We start from the raw sequence: 23,608 nt of genomic DNA on the forward strand, positions 1-23,608 counted from the left end.
TTTTGCAAAAAATATGGGCACAAATATGAAGTTTGTTTTGAACATATCGACTATCTGGAATGGTGGCCAGACAAGAATAAAAGAAATGGCGAAAGTCAACCAACGGAGACTAAAGTTAGACCAAATGTGGCAGAAGTCAGTGTGAATTCAAGTCCATTCCCATATGCAAGATTGGTGAAGCACTTATCTACTAATTATTCCACCTCTGAGTAGATGGTAAGACAAAATTGAACAATGATTGGGTTGTGGACCCTGATTTTTTTTATAGTAATGGACAAAACACTCCCTTGATAATATCATAATTCCTCATGGTGAAAAATTCAGAATAACAGGGGTTGGAACGACCACCATAACCAAAGATTTAAAATTGGAAAATGTCCTTTACATACCCTCGTTCAAAACTAACCTATTTTGTGGTAGATAACTAATAAAGGGTCTCAATTGTGCTGTGGCATTCTTTCATGACTTTTATGTTATACAGGACTTAGTTACGAAGAGAGTGATTGACACGGGTTAGTGTAAATATGGTATTTATTGCATGAAGTATGGAATAAGTGGAGGGGTGGAGATGGCAGTCTCAAAAGATGGACAATGATACATGAGATTAGGGCATGCGTCTAAAGAGAAACTTCGTTAAAGTGAGTGTTTGTCTAAATCCAACAACTCCATGGAAAAAAAGTTATGTGATTCTTGTATAAAGCCCAAAAAACCTCATTTACCTTTTCCTAGTTAAATAAAAATGATTGATTGTTTTGAATTAATGCATTGCGACATATCGGGAAGTTATCGTGTACCGTCTACGTCTAGAGCATGTTACCTTTTTACTATTTTTGACGATTTTAGTTATGCAATCGGGGTATGTTTGATTAAGCACAAAAATGTGGCTAGTGAATGTTTGCTTATTTTTTACATGGTAAAAACTCAATTTGGAAAAGAGATTAATTTTTACATGGTAAAAACTCAATTTGGAAAAGAGATTAAAAGATTACAGAGTGACATCGAAGGAGAGTTAACTTCTAACTTCAGGCAAGCACTTTATGCTAAACATGGCATCATTCTTAAAACATCTTGTGCCCACACCCCGCAACAAAATGGGGTGGTAAAACGAAAGCACAAACACGTCCTCGAAATAGCTTGTGCTATTTGGTTTAGGCCAACCTACCGGTTAGATTTTGGGGAGAGTGTATCATGACAACCACTTACGTCATTAATAGACTTCGTTTGAAGTCTATAAAGAACAAAACCCCATTTGAAATTGTGTTCAAACAAAATCCCACATATGACCACATGCGAGTATTTGAATGTCTTGCAAACGTCATAAAAAAAGATAGGAGGAGATAAATTTGAAGTAAGGGGGAGAACCCCTATCAACATTGGTTATCCTCAAGATCAGAAAGTTTATCGAGTTTCTGACTTGGTAGATCGAAAGATAAATGTCTTTTGAGATGTGGTGTTCATATAAAGCAACTTTCATTTCAAAAATATAACTTTAGAAAATAAAGACGATGAAGACTTGTTTATAAATATTATTGATGATGAGGTCAACATACCTGAAGCAAGCCTTGCAAACGACGATGAATGACCAGAAAACAGATGTTGATCAAACGTTGGTAAGTGACGAACAAGCTTTGAATTTTGTCCCTACAGGTGGAAATTATGCCCTTACCGTTGATCATGGTTGTTCAGAAACCACTGAAAATATTATAGTGAATAAAGAGCTGATGAACATGACTCTTATAAGACGCAGTTAAAGGGTCAAAACTCAACCAAATCATCTTAATGATTTCACTACGAGACTGCCTCCCTACATAGACCACACTCGACCCGAAGCCAGTCACCACAGCTCAAAGGTAAACCCTCTGTCTAACATTGTTTCTTATGAAAACATTTATAAATCTCACAAATGTTATCTACCTTCCATCACTGAACATGATGAGCCAAGAAACTATCACCATGCCCTAAAGATGCTCGGTGGCAAGAAGTCTTGCAAAATGAAATCAATGCTCTAGAATGAAACGGGGCATGGACTCTTGAGAATTTTCCTCATGGAAAACGAGAGATTATTTCAAAATGTGTGTACAAAATCAAGTTCATGCCAACTCGAGAATTGGATCATTACAAAGCCCGCCTTGTTGGGAAAGGTTTTACACAGATGGAAGGGGTCGACTTCCACAAGACTTTTTATCCTGTTACTAAGTTAGTCACTGTTCACGGTCGTGGAAGATAAGAAAGATTGGTCCATCCATCAACTAGATGTAAATAACGCCTTTCTTCATAGCTATTTACAAGAGGAAGTTTATATGAAGATCCCTCAAGGCTTTTTCAGAAACAAAGAAACTCGGATTTGTCGTCTAAAATAAATCACTTTATGGTCTTCGTCAAGCACCTTGAAACTGGTATCAAAAGTTCACTTGAGCCATAGTGAACATCGTTTTCAAAGAAGCCAGATCATTCACTCCTCGTCTACAAAACATACATCTCCTTTATCGATGTTCTTATTTATGTTGATGATGTCATTCTAATGGGGAATGATGATACTAAATTAAATAATTCAAACTCCATCTACACAACCAGTTCAGCATCAAAGATTTTCTCCCTCTAAATTATTTCTTGGGCATCGATGCAACTCACAAAATAGAAGGTTTGGTGCTTAGTAAAAAAAAGTACACCCTAGATATCTTTAAAGACAGTAGTCAAAAAGGTTGTCGACCAAGTGCTTTCCCCACGGAGCAGAATCGGTCTAGAAACGAATAGCCCTCATGTTGATAAAACTCAATATCAACGACTGATTGGTCGACTCTTGTATTTACAATTAACCAGATTGGACATCTCTTATACAGTGAATTTGCTCAGCCAATTTGTCTCCAGTCCTTGAAAAACATTTGGATGCTGCCATGTGTATCGTTCGTTACTTAAAAGCCACCCAAGGTCAAGGTATTCTTCTTCCAAAAACGGGAGGCCTTGGGCTTACTGACTTCTGTGATGCTGTGATGCTGATTGGTTGGGGTATCAAATCTGTAGACGATCTCGAACTGCATGTCTTGTTTTGTTGTGAGGAGCCCCAATTTCATGTCGATAAAAAAAAAACAATCGGTTGTTTCACGTTCTTTCGTTGAAGGTGAATACGGAGCAATGGCTACCACTATAACAGAGATTCTTTGGATGCGCCGGCTATTGAGTGAACTTAACGTGATTCAAGATGGTCCTACCCAACTTTTCTGTGATAATCAATCTGCAAGGCAAATAGTCTTCCATGAACATACCAAACATGTTGAAATGGATATTGTTATTTTGTTGAGAGCGAGTTGAGTCTAACGAAATCGTTACAGAATACATCAGCACTACAAATCAAGTGGCTGACATTTTTACTATTACTCTCATTGCCCAGGGTCTATGCTCCTTTTGAGGCAAACTAGGCATTGGTACTCTCCATGCTCCAGCTTGAGGGGGAATGAAAGAATCCGTCCGTTTTATTTATATCTTTTTTTTATTTAGGATATATTGTTTAGCTTTAAAGATTATCCCTTCCTATTTTATCTTGTCTCTTGTATTTATATTATGGACGTGTTTTCAATCAATCAATTAACAAGTTTTGATATCTATTACACGGATATCTGAAAACACAAGACCAATATTAATATTGTTGAGCTATCTAGTGACAATATATTGTTACTTTTCTTCTAAAATACCATCAGATAGGAACATCAGTTGCTAGAAGTGGCTTAAATTATGTTTTTTTTACAGGTGCTATTTGTTCATCTTTGGTTATCTACATAGAAATTAGTAAATGAGTAGTGACAAAACCCGTGTATAAATATGGAATTAATTCATTTGTAAAATACACGTGAACCACTTGTAGTGACATATGGTGTCCGGAAGGCGAGGGAGCAACAAATTTTGTTGTCGATGCTTGTTTCTAGTAACTGTCTTAGTTTGGAAATGAGAGAGGAAATTTTAAAGATATAAAACATGTGTGAACAATTGATATGTGAAAGCATAAGAATTTAAAAGCATCTAGTCTCACAAACTTAACAAATTTAATAATGTCATGTCATATATAGTTATATAATAACAAGGCTTGGGGTAAGCACATCCACTAAATATTACTTATTATATATTAGTATGTAGATTTTATTTCATTTCCAAATATTTCTTATAATTTTTTCATCTAAAAGAGTATAATCTATATATTGATATATTTTTTTTGAGGTTGTAGAACAACATAAAAGGAAAAAGTGAAGAAAAAGTTTAATATATATCTTTATACTATGGTAATAAAAAAAAACAATAACAACTAAACTCAAATAGTAAGGTAATTCGTAATTTCGTAGTCATAACAGAAGAGTCATTCCAAACCAGTTGAAAACGTATCATAACATACTCGAATGTAAAATACGCATTACAGTCCTCGCCTGATAAATGGACCATTAATGATATAAAAAAATTAATAAAAACTCCATGTTTTTAGTGGTCTAATGAACTTATAATATTTGGTGTTGCTGTCAAATAAAAAACAGAGCAAGGATCGTCCCTCTTCACAAATTTTATGTGGGGCCTGAAGATGGCTATAAATAACACACATCCTTAATTTGAGAATTACATACAGACACAATTGGTTCTTTTTTTTTTCTGACATCAAAAGAGTTTTTCTTAAAAGCTTTTCCAAGAAATTGTATCTGATTATTTAGTGTCAGACATGGAATCACTCCAGAAAGAGATTGTTTTGGTAGAGAAAGTGTGTGAGATTTATCACAAAATTTCAAAGCTTGAAAATCTGAAACCCTCCGAAGATGTTGATAGCCTGTTCACTGAGCTGGTCCGCACATGCATCCCACCCTGTTCTATAAACATATCCAGTCTCCCGGCCAATATTCAAGAAATAAGGTCAAAGCTCATAAGACTTTGTGGTGAGGCTGAAGGCCATCTTGAAGTCCACTTCTCCACCATTTTAGGTTCTTTCCCAAATCCACTTCACCATCTAAAAGAATTCCCTTACTACTTCAATTACCTGAAGCTTAGCCGTCTTGAGTTTGACATTCTTACTGAACACTATTCTGCATTTGGACAAGCCCCTAAGCGTCTTGCCTTTGTGGGTTCTGGCCCCTTGCCTCTCACATCTATTGTATTAGCCTCTTATCATCTCAAGGACACCATTTTTCACAACTATGACATAGACTCTTCCGCAAATTTGATGGCCTCTCATCTTGTTTCCTCTGATTCTGATTTGTCCCAAAGAATGGTATTCCACACTGCCAATATAATGGATGTGACAGATGAGTTGAAGGGATATGATGTCATTTTCTTGGCTGCACTTGTAGGGATGGATGTTGATGAGAAGGTTAAGGTGATTGATCATTTGGCAAAGTACATGGCCCCAGGTGCTTTGCTCATGCTGAGGAGTGCTCATGGTGCCCGTGTCTTTCTCTATCCAGTGGTAGAAGCACAACAACTTCAAGGGTTCGAAGTTCTCTCCGTTTTTCATCCAAATGATGACGTCATCAATTCAGTCGTGATTTCACGTAAGATTGCAGATCCTGTTAACATTGATAATGGTGATAATCATCATCATCACCATGAGTTGGGGATCGAGTCCCTCATGCCATTGAGTTGCAAGTATTGTGAGTTGCAAGCTTTCAACAATCCTCTTGGCCAGATGAAAATGATTGATAATTAGATCTCATTCTACGTTAAATAGGATTGGTATTCATATAAACTTATCGTATGTGCTTGCTTGAAAGTGTGAGAATGGATTTGATTGTCTCGGTTTTCTCTTATCTTACTGAAATTTTTGGAAATAAAGAACACTATATTATGTTTTATATCATCGGCCTATTTATAAACTGTTGATTCAAAAACTCATTTACCTTTTCACTAAATTATAGTTCCTTCTATAATATCCTCTGTAGCTTAAGAAAGAAGCCCTTACACTACCACGGAATTCAAAGGAATATATACACTCTTGGAACGTGTCAGCTGGCAAGAGAGGAAATTATGCTTAAATCTAAGTTCTGACTATGTTCAAAGAAATATTTACACCACCACGGAATTCAAAGAGATATGAAGACACAAGAAAATGAACTTTCAACACTAGTAGTGATTGTAACTTACTATGTTCTGATTCATCAGTTATGCTTAAATCTAAGTTCTTATGGTGCTAAAATGATCATAAAGCTGCATGTAAATACAAAGGAATGTCTATTTGTGTAGAGGAATTAATGACAATCATTAACACTATGAAATATATCGACTGTTAGCGCAACCACATTATGAGCTTCTTTCAAGAGCTTATTGCGTCAAACAACCTTTTTAATGTCAAAAAAGGTATTGTGGGAGCTTATTACTTAGTACAAATTTTGTGAATACAAGGCTTGGAACCATTCATAAATGTCCCTACAGGTATGTGACTTAATGGGAAAACCACATCACACCTATGAAAATGAATTTAGCATTAAAAGGCATATCTTAACGCATGTTTACAGAGAGTCAAGATCAAATAAGAAGGAAAATTTTGGTAGGAAGGTAAGAAATTTTTTATATGCATATTTTCGTAGCAAAAAAATGGAATGAATCATTAGATGATTCAAAAGAAAAAATGCCAAAAAAAACACCTTTATGATTCATTTTTAGATAAATCAAGAAAAAAATTCACTTTTATGACAATTTTAATGAATATCAACAAAATCATCATAAAAGTGAAACATCGAAATGTTTTTTCGAGATTTTTTTTGGTGAATCATGTTATTATTGATTAATTTGTTTTGTTCGCCAAAAAAATAAGTTGAAAAAATATTTTCTTACCTTCCAACCAAAAAATTTTGATTACCGATCTATATCCTGTTTACAGAAGTATCAAAACACAAAAGTTGAATATTTCGAACCTATATTTTTTGAAATTCGATACATCCACATAGGGAGAAAACATTAATAGTAGTATGGGCGGAGCCAAATTTTTGGAATAAGGGGGGGGGGGTTTACATTGTAATAACATAACAAAATATATTTATAACTAAATAGCGTAATATGGTTAGTAAACTTGAACTAAAAATATTGGCTTTTCGATATTTCTAATCACGTTAGGTTGTAGGCAGGTATTGTGACGATATTTTTCTATGTTTATCATTAACCGGATGCAATTGTGGTTATTAACATCTTATTTTGGAACAGAAAAAAAAAATCACGGTTCGTTGTTTCTTACGATTTACCTTATATTTATAATAAATTAAATTACTAGTTATAATAATGTTACTAATTGGAAATTAGAAAAAAGTTAGAATGTATAGAAAAGTATAAATAACCTTAACTTGGAGATTGGAGTAGAGAAGCAACACTAAATTTCCAAAATAATTAACTGTGGATTGGGATTTATGGTAAATAATGATTTAAATTGATAAGAGGGGCTATGGGGTTTAATTATCAAATTCAATATGGGCCTTTTCAGTTGCAGTTAAAGTAGATTAGAATTTACTTCAATTAGAAAAGTTCGGGGAGACACTGCATCATCCAGCTGCCCGCCCGTACTATCTCCACTACCGAGCACCATGAGGATTACTAAACGGGAGAACCTTCTAATGCAGAAACTATTAACGGTTATGAATCCTCTCAAGAAAATTTTAAGAAAAATTCTCCTTCGGAGTTGCTCCCCTACAATGTTCCGAAATCCCAATACCTCACTAAGTACTATGCATACTGCTTCAATATTTCACTAATACTCCACATATTGCCTCAACAAAGTGAACTATTAAAACATTTATCACCTTGATTTAATAAAAATTTATCGAACACTATGAAGGAATCTGTCCATTTTATCTATATCTTTCTTTTATTTAGGATATCTTGTTTAGCTTTATTGAGTATCCCTTCCTATTTTATCTAGTATCTTGTATTTATATTATGGACATGTTTTCAATCTATCAATTAAGAAGTTTTGATATCTATTATGGTATCAGTTGCAAACCTCCCTATCATGACCAAGCCTAGATATGAGAGTGGCGTTGTCAAAGATGGCACAAGTGGCAAGCAGATCGATGTCAACTCCGTCTATTACATGCATGCATCTGATTATCCAAAACATATTCATTTTAATGATCTTCTTTATAACAACTATGGTTATTGGAAGGAAAATATGCAAAATTTCATTTTCACAAAAAACAAAATCAGCTTTGTTGATGGAACGTTGGAGATGCCTGAGGATGGAACTCCCCATCTGATGATATGGAGAAGGTGTGATGCCATGACCAAGGGATGGCTCACCACCACCATGGAGAAAGAAATCAGAAGTAGTGTCAAGTATGCCAAGAATGCCAGAGAAATATGGGAAGATGAACAACAAAGGGCCATCAGAAGAAGTGTGAAGCCAACACCAATTTTTAGGACAACCTACCACCTCGTTGCTAAAGATGAACAACAAAGTGCCATCATTTAGCTGAAGAAGCATTGTATAAACTTCTTCCTTTCAAGCATTCTCACAAAATGAAGACAAAGATCGTGGTTCGAGTAAAAACGGAAGATGAAAATAGTATAAGCAATATGGTATGAATGGCGAAGCGATCCGCTGCACATTTTGCAAAAAATATGGGCACAAATATGAAGTTTGTTTTGAACATATCGACTATCTGGAATGGTGGCCAGACAAGAATAAAAGAAATGGCGAAAGTCAACCAACGGAGACTAAAGTTAGACCAAATGTGGCAGAAGTCAGTGTGAATTCAAGTCCATTCCCATATGCAAGATTGGTGAAGCACTTATCTACTAATTATTCCACCTCTGAGTAGATGGTAAGACAAAATTGAACAATGATTGGGTTGTGGACCCTGATTTTTTTTATAGTAATGGACAAAACACTCCCTTGATAATATCATAATTCCTCATGGTGAAAAATTCAGAATAACAGGGGTTGGAACGACCACCATAACCAAAGATTTAAAATTGGAAAATGTCCTTTACATACCCTCGTTCAAAACTAACCTATTTTGTGGTAGATAACTAATAAAGGGTCTCAATTGTGCTGTGGCATTCTTTCATGACTTTTATGTTATACAGGACTTAGTTACGAAGAGAGTGATTGACACGGGTTAGTGTAAATATGGTATTTATTGCATGAAGTATGGAATAAGTGGAGGGGTGGAGATGGCAGTCTCAAAAGATGGACAATGATACATGAGATTAGGGCATGCGTCTAAAGAGAAACTTCGTTAAAGTGAGTGTTTGTCTAAATCCAACAACTCCATGGAAAAAAAGTTATGTGATTCTTGTATAAAGCCCAAAAAACCTCATTTACCTTTTCCTAGTTAAATAAAAATGATTGATTGTTTTGAATTAATGCATTGCGACATATCGGGAAGTTATCGTGTACCGTCTACGTCTAGAGCATGTTACCTTTTTACTATTTTTGACGATTTTAGTTATGCAATCGGGGTATGTTTGATTAAGCACAAAAATGTGGCTAGTGAATGTTTGCTTATTTTTTACATGGTAAAAACTCAATTTGGAAAAGAGATTAATTTTTACATGGTAAAAACTCAATTTGGAAAAGAGATTAAAAGATTACAGAGTGACATCGAAGGAGAGTTAACTTCTAACTTCAGGCAAGCACTTTATGCTAAACATGGCATCATTCTTAAAACATCTTGTGCCCACACCCCGCAACAAAATGGGGTGGTAAAACGAAAGCACAAACACGTCCTCGAAATAGCTTGTGCTATTTGGTTTAGGCCAACCTACCGGTTAGATTTTGGGGAGAGTGTATCATGACAACCACTTACGTCATTAATAGACTTCGTTTGAAGTCTATAAAGAACAAAACCCCATTTGAAATTGTGTTCAAACAAAATCCCACATATGACCACATGCGAGTATTTGAATGTCTTGCAAACGTCATAAAAAAAGATAGGAGGAGATAAATTTGAAGTAAGGGGGAGAACCCCTATCAACATTGGTTATCCTCAAGATCAGAAAGTTTATCGAGTTTCTGACTTGGTAGATCGAAAGATAAATGTCTTTTGAGATGTGGTGTTCATATAAAGCAACTTTCATTTCAAAAATATAACTTTAGAAAATAAAGACGATGAAGACTTGTTTATAAATATTATTGATGATGAGGTCAACATACCTGAAGCAAGCCTTGCAAACGACGATGAATGACCAGAAAACAGATGTTGATCAAACGTTGGTAAGTGACGAACAAGCTTTGAATTTTGTCCCTACAGGTGGAAATTATGCCCTTACCGTTGATCATGGTTGTTCAGAAACCACTGAAAATATTATAGTGAATAAAGAGCTGATGAACATGACTCTTATAAGACGCAGTTAAAGGGTCAAAACTCAACCAAATCATCTTAATGATTTCACTACGAGACTGCCTCCCTACATAGACCACACTCGACCCGAAGCCAGTCACCACAGCTCAAAGGTAAACCCTCTGTCTAACATTGTTTCTTATGAAAACATTTATAAATCTCACAAATGTTATCTACCTTCCATCACTGAACATGATGAGCCAAGAAACTATCACCATGCCCTAAAGATGCTCGGTGGCAAGAAGTCTTGCAAAATGAAATCAATGCTCTAGAATGAAACGGGGCATGGACTCTTGAGAATTTTCCTCATGGAAAACGAGAGATTATTTCAAAATGTGTGTACAAAATCAAGTTCATGCCAACTCGAGAATTGGATCATTACAAAGCCCGCCTTGTTGGGAAAGGTTTTACACAGATGGAAGGGGTCGACTTCCACAAGACTTTTTATCCTGTTACTAAGTTAGTCACTGTTCACGGTCGTGGAAGATAAGAAAGATTGGTCCATCCATCAACTAGATGTAAATAACGCCTTTCTTCATAGCTATTTACAAGAGGAAGTTTATATGAAGATCCCTCAAGGCTTTTTCAGAAACAAAGAAACTCGGATTTGTCGTCTAAAATAAATCACTTTATGGTCTTCGTCAAGCACCTTGAAACTGGTATCAAAAGTTCACTTGAGCCATAGTGAACATCGTTTTCAAAGAAGCCAGATCATTCACTCCTCGTCTACAAAACATACATCTCCTTTATCGATGTTCTTATTTATGTTGATGATGTCATTCTAATGGGGAATGATGATACTAAATTAAATAATTCAAACTCCATCTACACAACCAGTTCAGCATCAAAGATTTTCTCCCTCTAAATTATTTCTTGGGCATCGATGCAACTCACAAAATAGAAGGTTTGGTGCTTAGTAAAAAAAAGTACACCCTAGATATCTTTAAAGACAGTAGTCAAAAAGGTTGTCGACCAAGTGCTTTCCCCACGGAGCAGAATCGGTCTAGAAACGAATAGCCCTCATGTTGATAAAACTCAATATCAACGACTGATTGGTCGACTCTTGTATTTACAATTAACCAGATTGGACATCTCTTATACAGTGAATTTGCTCAGCCAATTTGTCTCCAGTCCTTGAAAAACATTTGGATGCTGCCATGTGTATCGTTCGTTACTTAAAAGCCACCCAAGGTCAAGGTATTCTTCTTCCAAAAACGGGAGGCCTTGGGCTTACTGACTTCTGTGATGCTGTGATGCTGATTGGTTGGGGTATCAAATCTGTAGACGATCTCGAACTGCATGTCTTGTTTTGTTGTGAGGAGCCCCAATTTCATGTCGATAAAAAAAAAACAATCGGTTGTTTCACGTTCTTTCGTTGAAGGTGAATACGGAGCAATGGCTACCACTATAACAGAGATTCTTTGGATGCGCCGGCTATTGAGTGAACTTAACGTGATTCAAGATGGTCCTACCCAACTTTTCTGTGATAATCAATCTGCAAGGCAAATAGTCTTCCATGAACATACCAAACATGTTGAAATGGATATTGTTATTTTGTTGAGAGCGAGTTGAGTCTAACGAAATCGTTACAGAATACATCAGCACTACAAATCAAGTGGCTGACATTTTTACTATTACTCTCATTGCCCAGGGTCTATGCTCCTTTTGAGGCAAACTAGGCATTGGTACTCTCCATGCTCCAGCTTGAGGGGGAATGAAAGAATCCGTCCGTTTTATTTATATCTTTTTTTTATTTAGGATATATTGTTTAGCTTTAAAGATTATCCCTTCCTATTTTATCTTGTCTCTTGTATTTATATTATGGACGTGTTTTCAATCAATCAATTAACAAGTTTTGATATCTATTACACGGATATCTGAAAACACAAGACCAATATTAATATTGTTGAGCTATCTAGTGACAATATATTGTTACTTTTCTTCTAAAATACCATCAGATAGGAACATCAGTTGCTAGAAGTGGCTTAAATTATGTTTTTTTTACAGGTGCTATTTGTTCATCTTTGGTTATCTACATAGAAATTAGTAAATGAGTAGTGACAAAACCCGTGTATAAATATGGAATTAATTCATTTGTAAAATACACGTGAACCACTTGTAGTGACATATGGTGTCCGGAAGGCGAGGGAGCAACAAATTTTGTTGTCGATGCTTGTTTCTAGTAACTGTCTTAGTTTGGAAATGAGAGAGGAAATTTTAAAGATATAAAACATGTGTGAACAATTGATATGTGAAAGCATAAGAATTTAAAAGCATCTAGTCTCACAAACTTAACAAATTTAATAATGTCATGTCATATATAGTTATATAATAACAAGGCTTGGGGTAAGCACATCCACTAAATATTACTTATTATATATTAGTATGTAGATTTTATTTCATTTCCAAATATTTCTTATAATTTTTTCATCTAAAAGAGTATAATCTATATATTGATATATTTTTTTTGAGGTTGTAGAACAACATAAAAGGAAAAAGTGAAGAAAAAGTTTAATATATATCTTTATACTATGGTAATAAAAAAAAACAATAACAACTAAACTCAAATAGTAAGGTAATTCGTAATTTCGTAGTCATAACAGAAGAGTCATTCCAAACCAGTTGAAAACGTATCATAACATACTCGAATGTAAAATACGCATTACAGTCCTCGCCTGATAAATGGACCATTAATGATATAAAAAAATTAATAAAAACTCCATGTTTTTAGTGGTCTAATGAACTTATAATATTTGGTGTTGCTGTCAAATAAAAAACAGAGCAAGGATCGTCCCTCTTCACAAATTTTATGTGGGGCCTGAAGATGGCTATAAATAACACACATCCTTAATTTGAGAATTACATACAGACACAATTGGTTCTTTTTTTTTTCTGACATCAAAAGAGTTTTTCTTAAAAGCTTTTCCAAGAAATTGTATCTGATTATTTAGTGTCAGACATGGAATCACTCCAGAAAGAGATTGTTTTGGTAGAGAAAGTGTGTGAGATTTATCACAAAATTTCAAAGCTTGAAAATCTGAAACCCTCCGAAGATGTTGATAGCCTGTTCACTGAGCTGGTCCGCACATGCATCCCACCCTGTTCTATAAACATATCCAGTCTCCCGGCCAATATTCAAGAAATAAGGTCAAAGCTCATAAGACTTTGTGGTGAGGCTGAAGGCCATCTTGAAGTCCACTTCTCCACCATTTTAGGTTCTTTCCCAAATCCACTTCACCATCTAAAAGAATTCCCTTACTACTTCAATTACCTGAAGCTTAGCCGTCTTGAGTTTGACATTCTTACTGAACACTATTCTGCATTTGGACAAGCCCCTAAGCGTCTTGCCTTTGTGGGTTCTGGCCCCTTGCCTCTCACATCTATTGTATTAGCCTCTTATCATCTCAAGGACACCATTTTTCACAACTATGACATAGACTCTTCCGCAAATTTGATGGCCTCTCATCTTGTTTCCTCTGATTCTGATTTGTCCCAAAGAATGGTATTCCACACTGCCAATATAATGGATGTGACAGATGAGTTGAAGGGATATGATGTCATTTTCTTGGCTGCACTTGTAGGGATGGATGTTGATGAGAAGGTTAAGGTGATTGATCATTTGGCAAAGTACATGGCCCCAGGTGCTTTGCTCATGCTGAGGAGTGCTCATGGTGCCCGTGTCTTTCTCTATCCAGTGGTAGAAGCACAACAACTTCAAGGGTTCGAAGTTCTCTCCGTTTTTCATCCAAATGATGACGTCATCAATTCAGTCGTGATTTCACGTAAGATTGCAGATCCTGTTAACATTGATAATGGTGATAATCATCATCATCACCATGAGTTGGGGATCGAGTCCCTCATGCCATTGAGTTGCAAGTATTGTGAGTTGCAAGCTTTCAACAATCCTCTTGGCCAGATGAAAATGATTGATAATTAGATCTCATTCTACGTTAAATAGGATTGGTATTCATATAAACTTATCGTATGTGCTTGCTTGAAAGTGTGAGAATGGATTTGATTGTCTCGGTTTTCTCTTATCTTACTGAAATTTTTGGAAATAAAGAACACTATATTATGTTTTATATCATCGGCCTATTTATAAACTGTTGATTCAAAAACTCATTTACCTTTTCACTAAATTATAGTTCCTTCTATAATATCCTCTGTAGCTTAAGAAAGAAGCCCTTACACTACCACGGAATTCAAAGGAATATATACACTCTTGGAACGTGTCAGCTGGCAAGAGAGGAAATTATGCTTAAATCTAAGTTCTGACTATGTTCAAAGAAATATTTACACCACCACGGAATTCAAAGAGATATGAAGACACAAGAAAATGAACTTTCAACACTAGTAGTGATTGTAACTTACTATGTTCTGATTCATCAGTTATGCTTAAATCTAAGTTCTTATGGTGCTAAAATGATCATAAAGCTGCATGTAAATACAAAGGAATGTCTATTTGTGTAGAGGAATTAATGACAATCATTAACACTATGAAATATATCGACTGTTAGCGCAACCACATTATGAGCTTCTTTCAAGAGCTTATTGCGTCAAACAACCTTTTTAATGTCAAAAAAGGTATTGTGGGAGCTTATTACTTAGTACAAATTTTGTGAATACAAGGCTTGGAACCATTCATAAATGTCCCTACAGGTATGTGACTTAATGGGAAAACCACATCACACCTATGAAAATGAATTTAGCATTAAAAGGCATATCTTAACGCATGTTTACAGAGAGTCAAGATCAAATAAGAAGGAAAATTTTGGTAGGAAGGTAAGAAATTTTTTATATGCATATTTTCGTAGCAAAAAAATGGAATGAATCATTAGATGATTCAAAAGAAAAAATGCCAAAAAAAACACCTTTATGATTCATTTTTAGATAAATCAAGAAAAAAATTCACTTTTATGACAATTTTAATGAATATCAACAAAATCATCATAAAAGTGAAACATCGAAATGTTTTTTCGAGATTTTTTTTGGTGAATCATGTTATTATTGATTAATTTGTTTTGTTCGCCAAAAAAATAAGTTGAAAAAATATTTTCTTACCTTCCAACCAAAAAATTTTGATTACCGATCTATATCCTGTTTACAGAAGTATCAAAACACAAAAGTTGAATATTTCGAACCTATATTTTTTGAAATTCGATACATCCACATAGGGAGAAAACATTAATAGTAGTATGGGCGGAGCCAAATTTTTGGAATAAGGGGGGGGGGGGGGGGGTTTACATTGTAATAACATAACAAAATATATTTATAACTAAATAGCGTAATATGGTTAGTAAACTTGAACTAAAAATATTGGCTTTTCGATATTTCTAATCACGTTAGGTTGTAGGCAGGTATTGTGACGATATTTTTCTATGTTTATCATTAACCGGATGCAATTGTGGTTATTAACATCTTATTTTGGAACAGAAAAAAAAAATCGCGGTTCGTTGTTTCTTACGATTTACCTTATATTTATAATAAATTAAATTACTAGTTATAATAATGTTACTAATTGGAAATTAGAAAAAAGTTAGAATGTATAGAAAAGTATAAATAACCTTAACTTGGAGATTGGAGTAGAGAAGCAACACTAAATTTCCAAAATAATTAACTGTGGATTGGGATTTATGGTAAATAATGATTTAAATTGATAAGAGGGGCTATGGGGTTTAATTATCAAATTCAATATGGGCCTTTTCAGTTGCAGTTAAAGTAGATTAGAATTTACTTCAATTAGAAAAGTTCGGGGAGACACTGCATCATCCAGCTGCCCGCCCGTACTATCTCCACTACCGAGCACCATGAGGATTACTAAACGGGAGAACCTTCTAATGCAGAAACTATTAACGGTTATGAATCCTCTCAAGAAAATTTTAAGAAAAATTCTCCTTCGGAGTTGCTCCCCTACAATGTTCCGAAATCCCAATACCTCACTAAGTACTATGCATACTGCTTCAATATTTCACTAATACTCCACATATTGCCTCAACAAAGTGAACTATTAAAACATTTATCACCTTGATTTAATAAAAATTTATCGAACACTATGAAGGAATCTGTCCATTTTATCTATATCTTTCTTTTATTTAGGATATCTTGTTTAGCTTTATTGAGTATCCCTTCCTATTTTATCTAGTATCTTGTATTTATATTATGGACATGTTTTCAATCTATCAATTAAGAAGTTTTGATATCTATTATGGTATCAGTTGCAAACCTCCCTATCATGACCAAGCCTAGATATGAGAGTGGCGTTGTCAAAGATGGCACAAGTGGCAAGCAGATCGATGTCAACTCCGTCTATTACATGCATGCATCTGATTATCCAAAACATATTCATTTTAATGATCTTCTTTATAACAACTATGGTTATTGGAAGGAAAATATGCAAAATTTCATTTTCACAAAAAACAAAATCAGCTTTGTTGATGGAACGTTGGAGATGCCTGAGGATGGAACTCCCCATCTGATGATATGGAGAAGGTGTGATGCCATGACCAAGGGATGGCTCACCACCACCATGGAGAAAGAAATCAGAAGTAGTGTCAAGTATGCCAAGAATGCCAGAGAAATATGGGAAGATGAACAACAAAGGGCCATCAGAAGAAGTGTGAAGCCAACACCAATTTTTAGGACAACCTACCACCTCGTTGCTAAAGATGAACAACAAAGTGCCATCATTTAGCTGAAGAAGCATTGTATAAACTTCTTCCTTTCAAGCATTCTCACAAAATGAAGACAAAGATCGTGGTTCGAGTAAAAACGGAAGATGAAAATAGTATAAGCAATATGGTATGAATGGCGAAGCGATCCGCTGCACATTTTGCAAAAAATATGGGCACAAATATGAAGTTTGTTTTGAACATATCGACTATCTGGAATGGTGGCCAGACAAGAATAAAAGAAATGGCGAAAGTCAACCAACGGAGACTAAAGTTAGACCAAATGTGGCAGAAGTCAGTGTGAATTCAAGTCCATTCCCATATGCAAGATTGGTGAAGCACTTATCTACTAATTATTCCACCTCTGAGTAGATGGTAAGACAAAATTGAACAATGATTGGGTTGTGGACCCTGATTTTTTTTATAGTAATGGACAAAACACTCCCTTGATAATATCATAATTCCTCATGGTGAAAAATTCAGAATAACAGGGGTTGGAACGACCACCATAACCAAAGATTTAAAATTGGAAAATGTCCTTTACATACCCTCGTTCAAAACTAACCTATTTTGTGGTAGATAACTAATAAAGGGTCTCAATTGTGCTGTGGCATTCTTTCATGACTTTTATGTTATACAGGACTTAGTTACGAAGAGAGTGATTGACACGGGTTAGTGTAAATATGGTATTTATTGCATGAAGTATGGAATAAGTGGAGGGGTGGAGATGGCAGTCTCAAAAGATGGACAATGATACATGAGATTAGGGCATGCGTCTAAAGAGAAACTTCGTTAAAGTGAGTGTTTGTCTAAATCCAACAACTCCATGGAAAAAAAGTTATGTGATTCTTGTATAAAGCCCAAAAAACCTCATTTACCTTTTCCTAGTTAAATAAAAATGATTGATTGTTTTGAATTAATGCATTGCGACATATCGGGAAGTTATCGTGTACCGTCTACGTCTAGAGCATGTTACCTTTTTACTATTTTTGACGATTTTAGTTATGCAATCGGGGTATGTTTGATTAAGCACAAAAATGTGGCTAGTGAATGTTTGCTTATTTTTTACATGGTAAAAACTCAATTTGGAAAAGAGATTAATTTTTACATGGTAAAAACTCAATTTGGAAAAGAGATTAAAAGATTACAGAGTGACATCGAAGGAGAGTTAACTTCTAACTTCAGGCAAGCACTTTATGCTAAACATGGCATCATTCTTAAAACATCTTGTGCCCACACCCCGCAACAAAATGGGGTGGTAAAACGAAAGCACAAACACGTCCTCGAAATAGCTTGTGCTATTTGGTTTAGGCCAACCTACCGGTTAGATTTTGGGGAGAGTGTATCATGACAACCACTTACGTCATTAATAGACTTCGTTTGAAGTCTATAAAGAACAAAACCCCATTTGAAATTGTGTTCAAACAAAATCCCACATATGACCACATGCGAGTATTTGAATGTCTTGCAAACGTCATAAAAAAAGATAGGAGGAGATAAATTTGAAGTAAGGGGGAGAACCCCTATCAACATTGGTTATCCTCAAGATCAGAAAGTTTATCGAGTTTCTGACTTGGTAGATCGAAAGATAAATGTCTTTTGAGATGTGGTGTTCATATAAAGCAACTTTCATTTCACAAATATAACTTTAGAAAATAAAGACGATGAAGACTTGTTTATAAATATTATTGATGATGAGGTCAACATACCTGAAGCAAGCCTTGCAAACGACGATGAATGACCAGAAAACAGATGTTGATCAAACGTTGGTAAGTGACGAACAAGCTTTGAATTTTGTCCCTACAGGTGGAAATTATGCCCTTACCGTTGATCATGGTTGTTCAGAAACCACTGAAAATATTATAGTGAATAAAGAGCTGATGAACATGACTCTTATAAGACGCAGTTAAAGGGTCAAAACTCAACCAAATCATCTTAATGATTTCACTACGAGACTGCCTCCCTACATAGACCACACTCGACCCGAAGCCAGTCACCATAGCTCAAAGGTAAACCCTATGTCTAACATTGTTTCTTATGAAAAAATTTATAAATCTCACAAATGTTATCTACCTTCCATCACTGAACATGATGAGGCAAGAAACTATCACCATGCCCTAAAGATGCTCGGTGGCAAGAAGTCTTGCAAAATGAAATCAATGCTCTAGAATGAAACGGGGCATGGACTCTTGAGAATTTTCCTCATGGAAAACGAGAGATTATTTCAAAATGGGTGTACAAAATCAAGTGCATGCCAACTCGAGAATTGGATCATTACAAAGCCCGCCTTGTTGGGAAAGGTTTTACACAGATGGAAGGGGTCGACTTCCACAAGACTTTTTATCCTGTTACTAAGTTAGTCACTGTTCACGGTCGTGGAAGATAAGAAAGATTGGTCCATCCATCAACTAGATGTAAATAACGCCTTTCTTCATAGCTATTTACAAGAGGAAGTTTATATGAAGATCCCTCAAGGCTTTTTCAGAAACAAAGAAACTCGGATTTGTCGTCTAAAATAAATCACTTTATGGTCTTCGTCAAGCACCTTGAAACTGGTATCAAAAGTTCACTTGAGCCATAGTGAACATCGTTTTCAAAGAAGCCAGATCATTCACTCCTCGTCTACAAAACATACATCTCCTTTATCGATGTTCTTATTTATGTTGATGATGTCATTCTAATGGGGAATGATGATACTAAATTAAATAATTCAAACTCCATCTACACAACCAGTTCAGCATCAAAGATTTTCTCCCTCTAAATTATTTCTTGGGCATCGATGCAACTCACAAAATAGAAGGTTTGGTGCTTAGTAAAAAAAAAGTACACCCTAGATATCTTTAAAGACAGTAGTCAAAAAGGTTGTCGACCAAGTGCTTTCCCCACGGAGCAGAATCGGTCTAGAAACGAATAGCCCTCATGTTGATAAAACTCAATATCAACGACTGATTGGTCGACTCTTGTATTTACAATTAACCAGATTGGACATCTCTTATACAGTGAATTTGCTCAGCCAATTTGTCTCCAGTCCTTGAAAAACATTTGGATGCTGCCATGTGTATCGTTCGTTACTTAAAAGCCACCCAAGGTCAAGGTATTCTTCTTCCAAAAACGGGAGGCCTTGGGCTTACTGACTTCTGTGATGCTGTGATGCTGATTGGTTGGGGTATCAAATCTGTAGACGATCTCGAACTGCATGTCTTGTTTTGTTGTGAGGAGCCCCAATTTCATGTCGATAAAAAAAAAACAATCGGTTGTTTCACGTTCTTTCGTTGAAGGTGAATACGGAGCAATGGCTACCACTATAACAGAGATTCTTTGGATGCGCCGGCTATTGAGTGAACTTAACGTGATTCAAGATGGTCCTACCCAACTTTTCTGTGATAATCAATCTGCAAGGCAAATAGTCTTCCATGAACATACCAAACATGTTGAAATGGATATTGTTATTTTGTTGAGAGCGAGTTGAGTCTAACGAAATCGTTACAGAATACATCAGCACTACAAATCAAGTGGCTGACATTTTTACTATTACTCTCATTGCCCAGGGTCTATGCTCCTTTTGAGGCAAACTAGGCATTGGTACTCTCCATGCTCCAGCTTGAGGGGGAATGAAAGAATCAGTCCGTTTTATTTATATCTTTTTTTTATTTAGGATATATTGTTTAGCTTTAAAGATTATCCCTTCCTATTTTATCTTGTCTCTTGTATTTATATTATGGACGTGTTTTCAATCAATCAATTAACAAGTTTTGATATCTATTACACGGATATCTGAAAACACAAGACCAATATTAATATTGTTGAGCTATCTAGTGACAATATATTGTTACTTTTCTTCTAAAATACCATCAGATAGGAACATCAGTTGCTAGAAGTGGCTTAAATTATGTTTTTTTTACAGGTGCTATTTGTTCATCTTTGGTTATCTACATAGAAATTAGTAAATGAGTAGTGACAAAACCCGTGTATAAATATGGAATTAATTCATTTGTAAAATACACGTGAACCACTTGTAGTGACATATGGTGTCCGGAAGGCGAGGGAGCAACAAATTTTGTTGTCGATGCTTGTTTCTAGTAACTGTCTTAGTTTGGAAATGAGAGAGGAAATTTTAAAGATATAAAACATGTGTGAACAATTGATATGTGAAAGCATAAGAATTTAAAAGCATCTAGTCTCACAAACTTAACAAATTTAATAATGTCATGTCATATATAGTTATATAATAACAAGGCTTGGGGTAAGCACATCCACTAAATATTACTTATTATATATTAGTATGTAGATTTTATTTCATTTCCAAATATTTCTTATAATTTTTTCATCTAAAAGAGTATAATCTATATATTGATATATTTTTTTTGAGGTTGTAGAACAACATAAAAGGAAAAAGTGAAGAAAAAGTTTAATATATATCTTTATACTATGGTAATAAAAAAAAACAATAACAACTAAACTCAAATAGTAAGGTAATTCGTAATTTCGTAGTCATAACAGAAGAGTCATTCCAAACCAGTTGAAAACGTATCATAACATACTCGAATGTAAAATATGCATTACAGTCCTCGCCTGATAAATGGACCATTAATGATATAAAAAAATTAATAAAAACTCCATGTTTTTAGTGGTCTAATGAACTTATAATATTTGGTGTTGCTGTCAAATAAAAAACAGAGCAAGGATCGTCCCTCTTCACAAATTTTATGTGGGGCCTGAAGATGGCTATAAATAACACACATCCTTAATTTGAGAATTACATACAGACACAATTGGTTCTTTTTTTTTTCTGACATCAAAAGAGTTTTTCTTAAAAGCTTTTCCAAGAAATTGTATCTGATTATTTAGTGTCAGACATGGAATCACTCCAGAAAGAGATTGTTTTGGTAGAGAAAGTGTGTGAGATTTATCACAAAATTTCAAAGCTTGAAAATCTGAAACCCTCCGAAGATGTTGATAGCCTGTTCACTGAGCTGGTCCGCACATGCATCCCACCCTGTTCTATAAACATATCCAGTCTCCCGGCCAATATTCAAGAAATAAGGTCAAAGCTCATAAGACTTTGTGGTGAGGCTGAAGGCCATCTTGAAGCCCACTTCTCCACCATTTTAGGTTCTTTCCCAAATCCACTTCACCATCTAAAAGAATTCCCTTACTACTTCAATTACCTGAAGCTTAGCCGTCTTGAGTTTGACATTCTTACTGAACACTATTCTGCATTTGGACAAGCCCCTAAGCGTCTTGCCTTTGTGGGTTCTGGCCCCTTGCCTCTCACATCTATTGTATTAGCCTCTTATCATCTCAAGGACACCATTTTTCACAACTATGACATAGACTCTTCCGCAAATTTGATGGCCTCTCATCTTGTTTCCTCTGATTCTGATTTGTCCCAAAGAATGGTATTCCACACTGCCAATATAATGGATGTGACAGATGAGTTGAAGGGATATGATGTCATTTTCTTGGCTGCACTTGTAGGGATGGATGTTGATGAGAAGGTTAAGGTGATTGATCATTTGGCAAAGTACATGGCCCCAGGTGCTTTGCTCATGCTGAGGAGTGCTCATGGTGCCCGTGTCTTTCTCTATCCAGTGGTAGAAGCACAACAACTTCAAGGGTTCGAAGTTCTCTCCGTTTTTCATCCAAATGATGACGTCATCAATTCAGTCGTGATTTCACGTAAGATTGCAGATCCTGTTAACAATGATCATGGTGATAATCATCATCATCACCATGAGTTGGGGATCGAGTCCCTCATGCCATTGAGTTGCAAGTATTGTGAGTTGCAAGCTTTCAACAATCCTCTTGGCCAGATGAAAATGATTGATAATTAGATCTCATTCTACGTTAAATAGGATTGGTATTCATATAAACTTATCGTATGTGCTTGCTTGATAGTGTGAGAATGGATTTGATTGTCTCGGTTTTCTCTTATCTTACTGAAATTTTTGGAAATAAAGAACACTATGTTATGTTTTATATCATCGGCCTATTTATAAACTGTTGATTCAAAAACTCATTTACCTTTTCACTAAATTATAGTTCCTTCTATAATATCCTCTGTAGCTTAAGAAAGAAGCCCTTACACTACCATGGAATTCAAAGGAATATATACACTCTTGGAACGTGTCAGCTGGCAAGAGAGGAAATTATGCTTAAATCTAAGTTCTGACTATGTTCAAAGAAATATTTATACCACCATGGAATTCAAAGAGATATGAAGACACAAGAAAATGAACTTTCAACACTAGTAGTGATTGTAACTTACTATGTTCTGTTCATCAAGTATGCTTAAATCTAAGTTCTTATGGTGCTAAAATGATCATAAAGTTGCATGTAAAAACAAAGGAATGTCTATATGTGTAGAGGAATTAATGAAAATCATTTATGACTATGAAATATATCGACTGTTAGCGCAACCACATTATGAGCTTTTTTCAAGAGCTTATTGCGTCAAATAACCATTTTAATGTCAAAAAAGGTATTGTGTGAGCTTATTAATTAGTACAAATTGTGAATAGACAGCTTGGAACCATTCATATATGTCCCTATAGGTATGTGACTTAATGGGAAAACCACACACTCTGATCACACCTATGAAAATGAATTTAACATTAAAAGTCATATCCTAACACAGGTTATAGA

General features: G+C 35.3%; 3 protein-coding genes across 3 annotated transcripts; all 3 read left to right on the plus strand.

Annotated features, from left to right (window-relative positions):
• Positions 1–4,617: 4,617 nt before the first annotated feature.
• LOC145062146 (nicotianamine synthase-like) lies at positions 4,618–5,819 on the plus strand. Its single transcript, XM_079009783.1, has one exon. The coding sequence runs from the start codon at positions 4,697–4,699 to the stop codon at positions 5,672–5,674; it is 978 nt and encodes a 325-aa protein (XP_078865909.1). The 5' UTR covers positions 4,618–4,696; the 3' UTR covers positions 5,675–5,819.
• Positions 5,820–13,175: 7,356 nt separating this feature from the next.
• LOC145062147 (nicotianamine synthase-like) lies at positions 13,176–14,377 on the plus strand. Its single transcript, XM_079009784.1, has one exon. It carries the CDS (start codon positions 13,255–13,257, stop codon positions 14,230–14,232), a length of 978 nt encoding a protein of 325 aa, XP_078865910.1. The 5' UTR covers positions 13,176–13,254; the 3' UTR covers positions 14,233–14,377.
• Positions 14,378–21,740: 7,363 nt separating this feature from the next.
• LOC145062093 (putative nicotianamine synthase 4) lies at positions 21,741–22,942 on the plus strand. Its single transcript, XM_079009713.1, has one exon. The coding sequence runs from the start codon at positions 21,820–21,822 to the stop codon at positions 22,795–22,797; it is 978 nt and encodes a 325-aa protein (XP_078865839.1). The 5' UTR covers positions 21,741–21,819; the 3' UTR covers positions 22,798–22,942.
• Positions 22,943–23,608: the final 666 nt, after the last annotated feature.

The sequence above is a fragment of the Lactuca serriola genome, chromosome 7, assembly GCF_051521515.1.
Source record: "Lactuca serriola cultivar US96UC23 chromosome 7, Lser_US96UC23_V15, whole genome shotgun sequence".
Lineage (NCBI taxonomy): Eukaryota > Viridiplantae > Streptophyta > Magnoliopsida > Asterales > Asteraceae > Lactuca > Lactuca serriola.

Coding starts and splice junctions, on each gene's coding strand:
- LOC145062146 (XM_079009783.1), top strand. CDS start 4,697: ATGGAATCACTCCAGAAAGAGATTGTTTTGGTAGAGAAAGTGTGTGAG.
- LOC145062147 (XM_079009784.1), top strand. CDS start 13,255: ATGGAATCACTCCAGAAAGAGATTGTTTTGGTAGAGAAAGTGTGTGAG.
- LOC145062093 (XM_079009713.1), top strand. CDS start 21,820: ATGGAATCACTCCAGAAAGAGATTGTTTTGGTAGAGAAAGTGTGTGAG.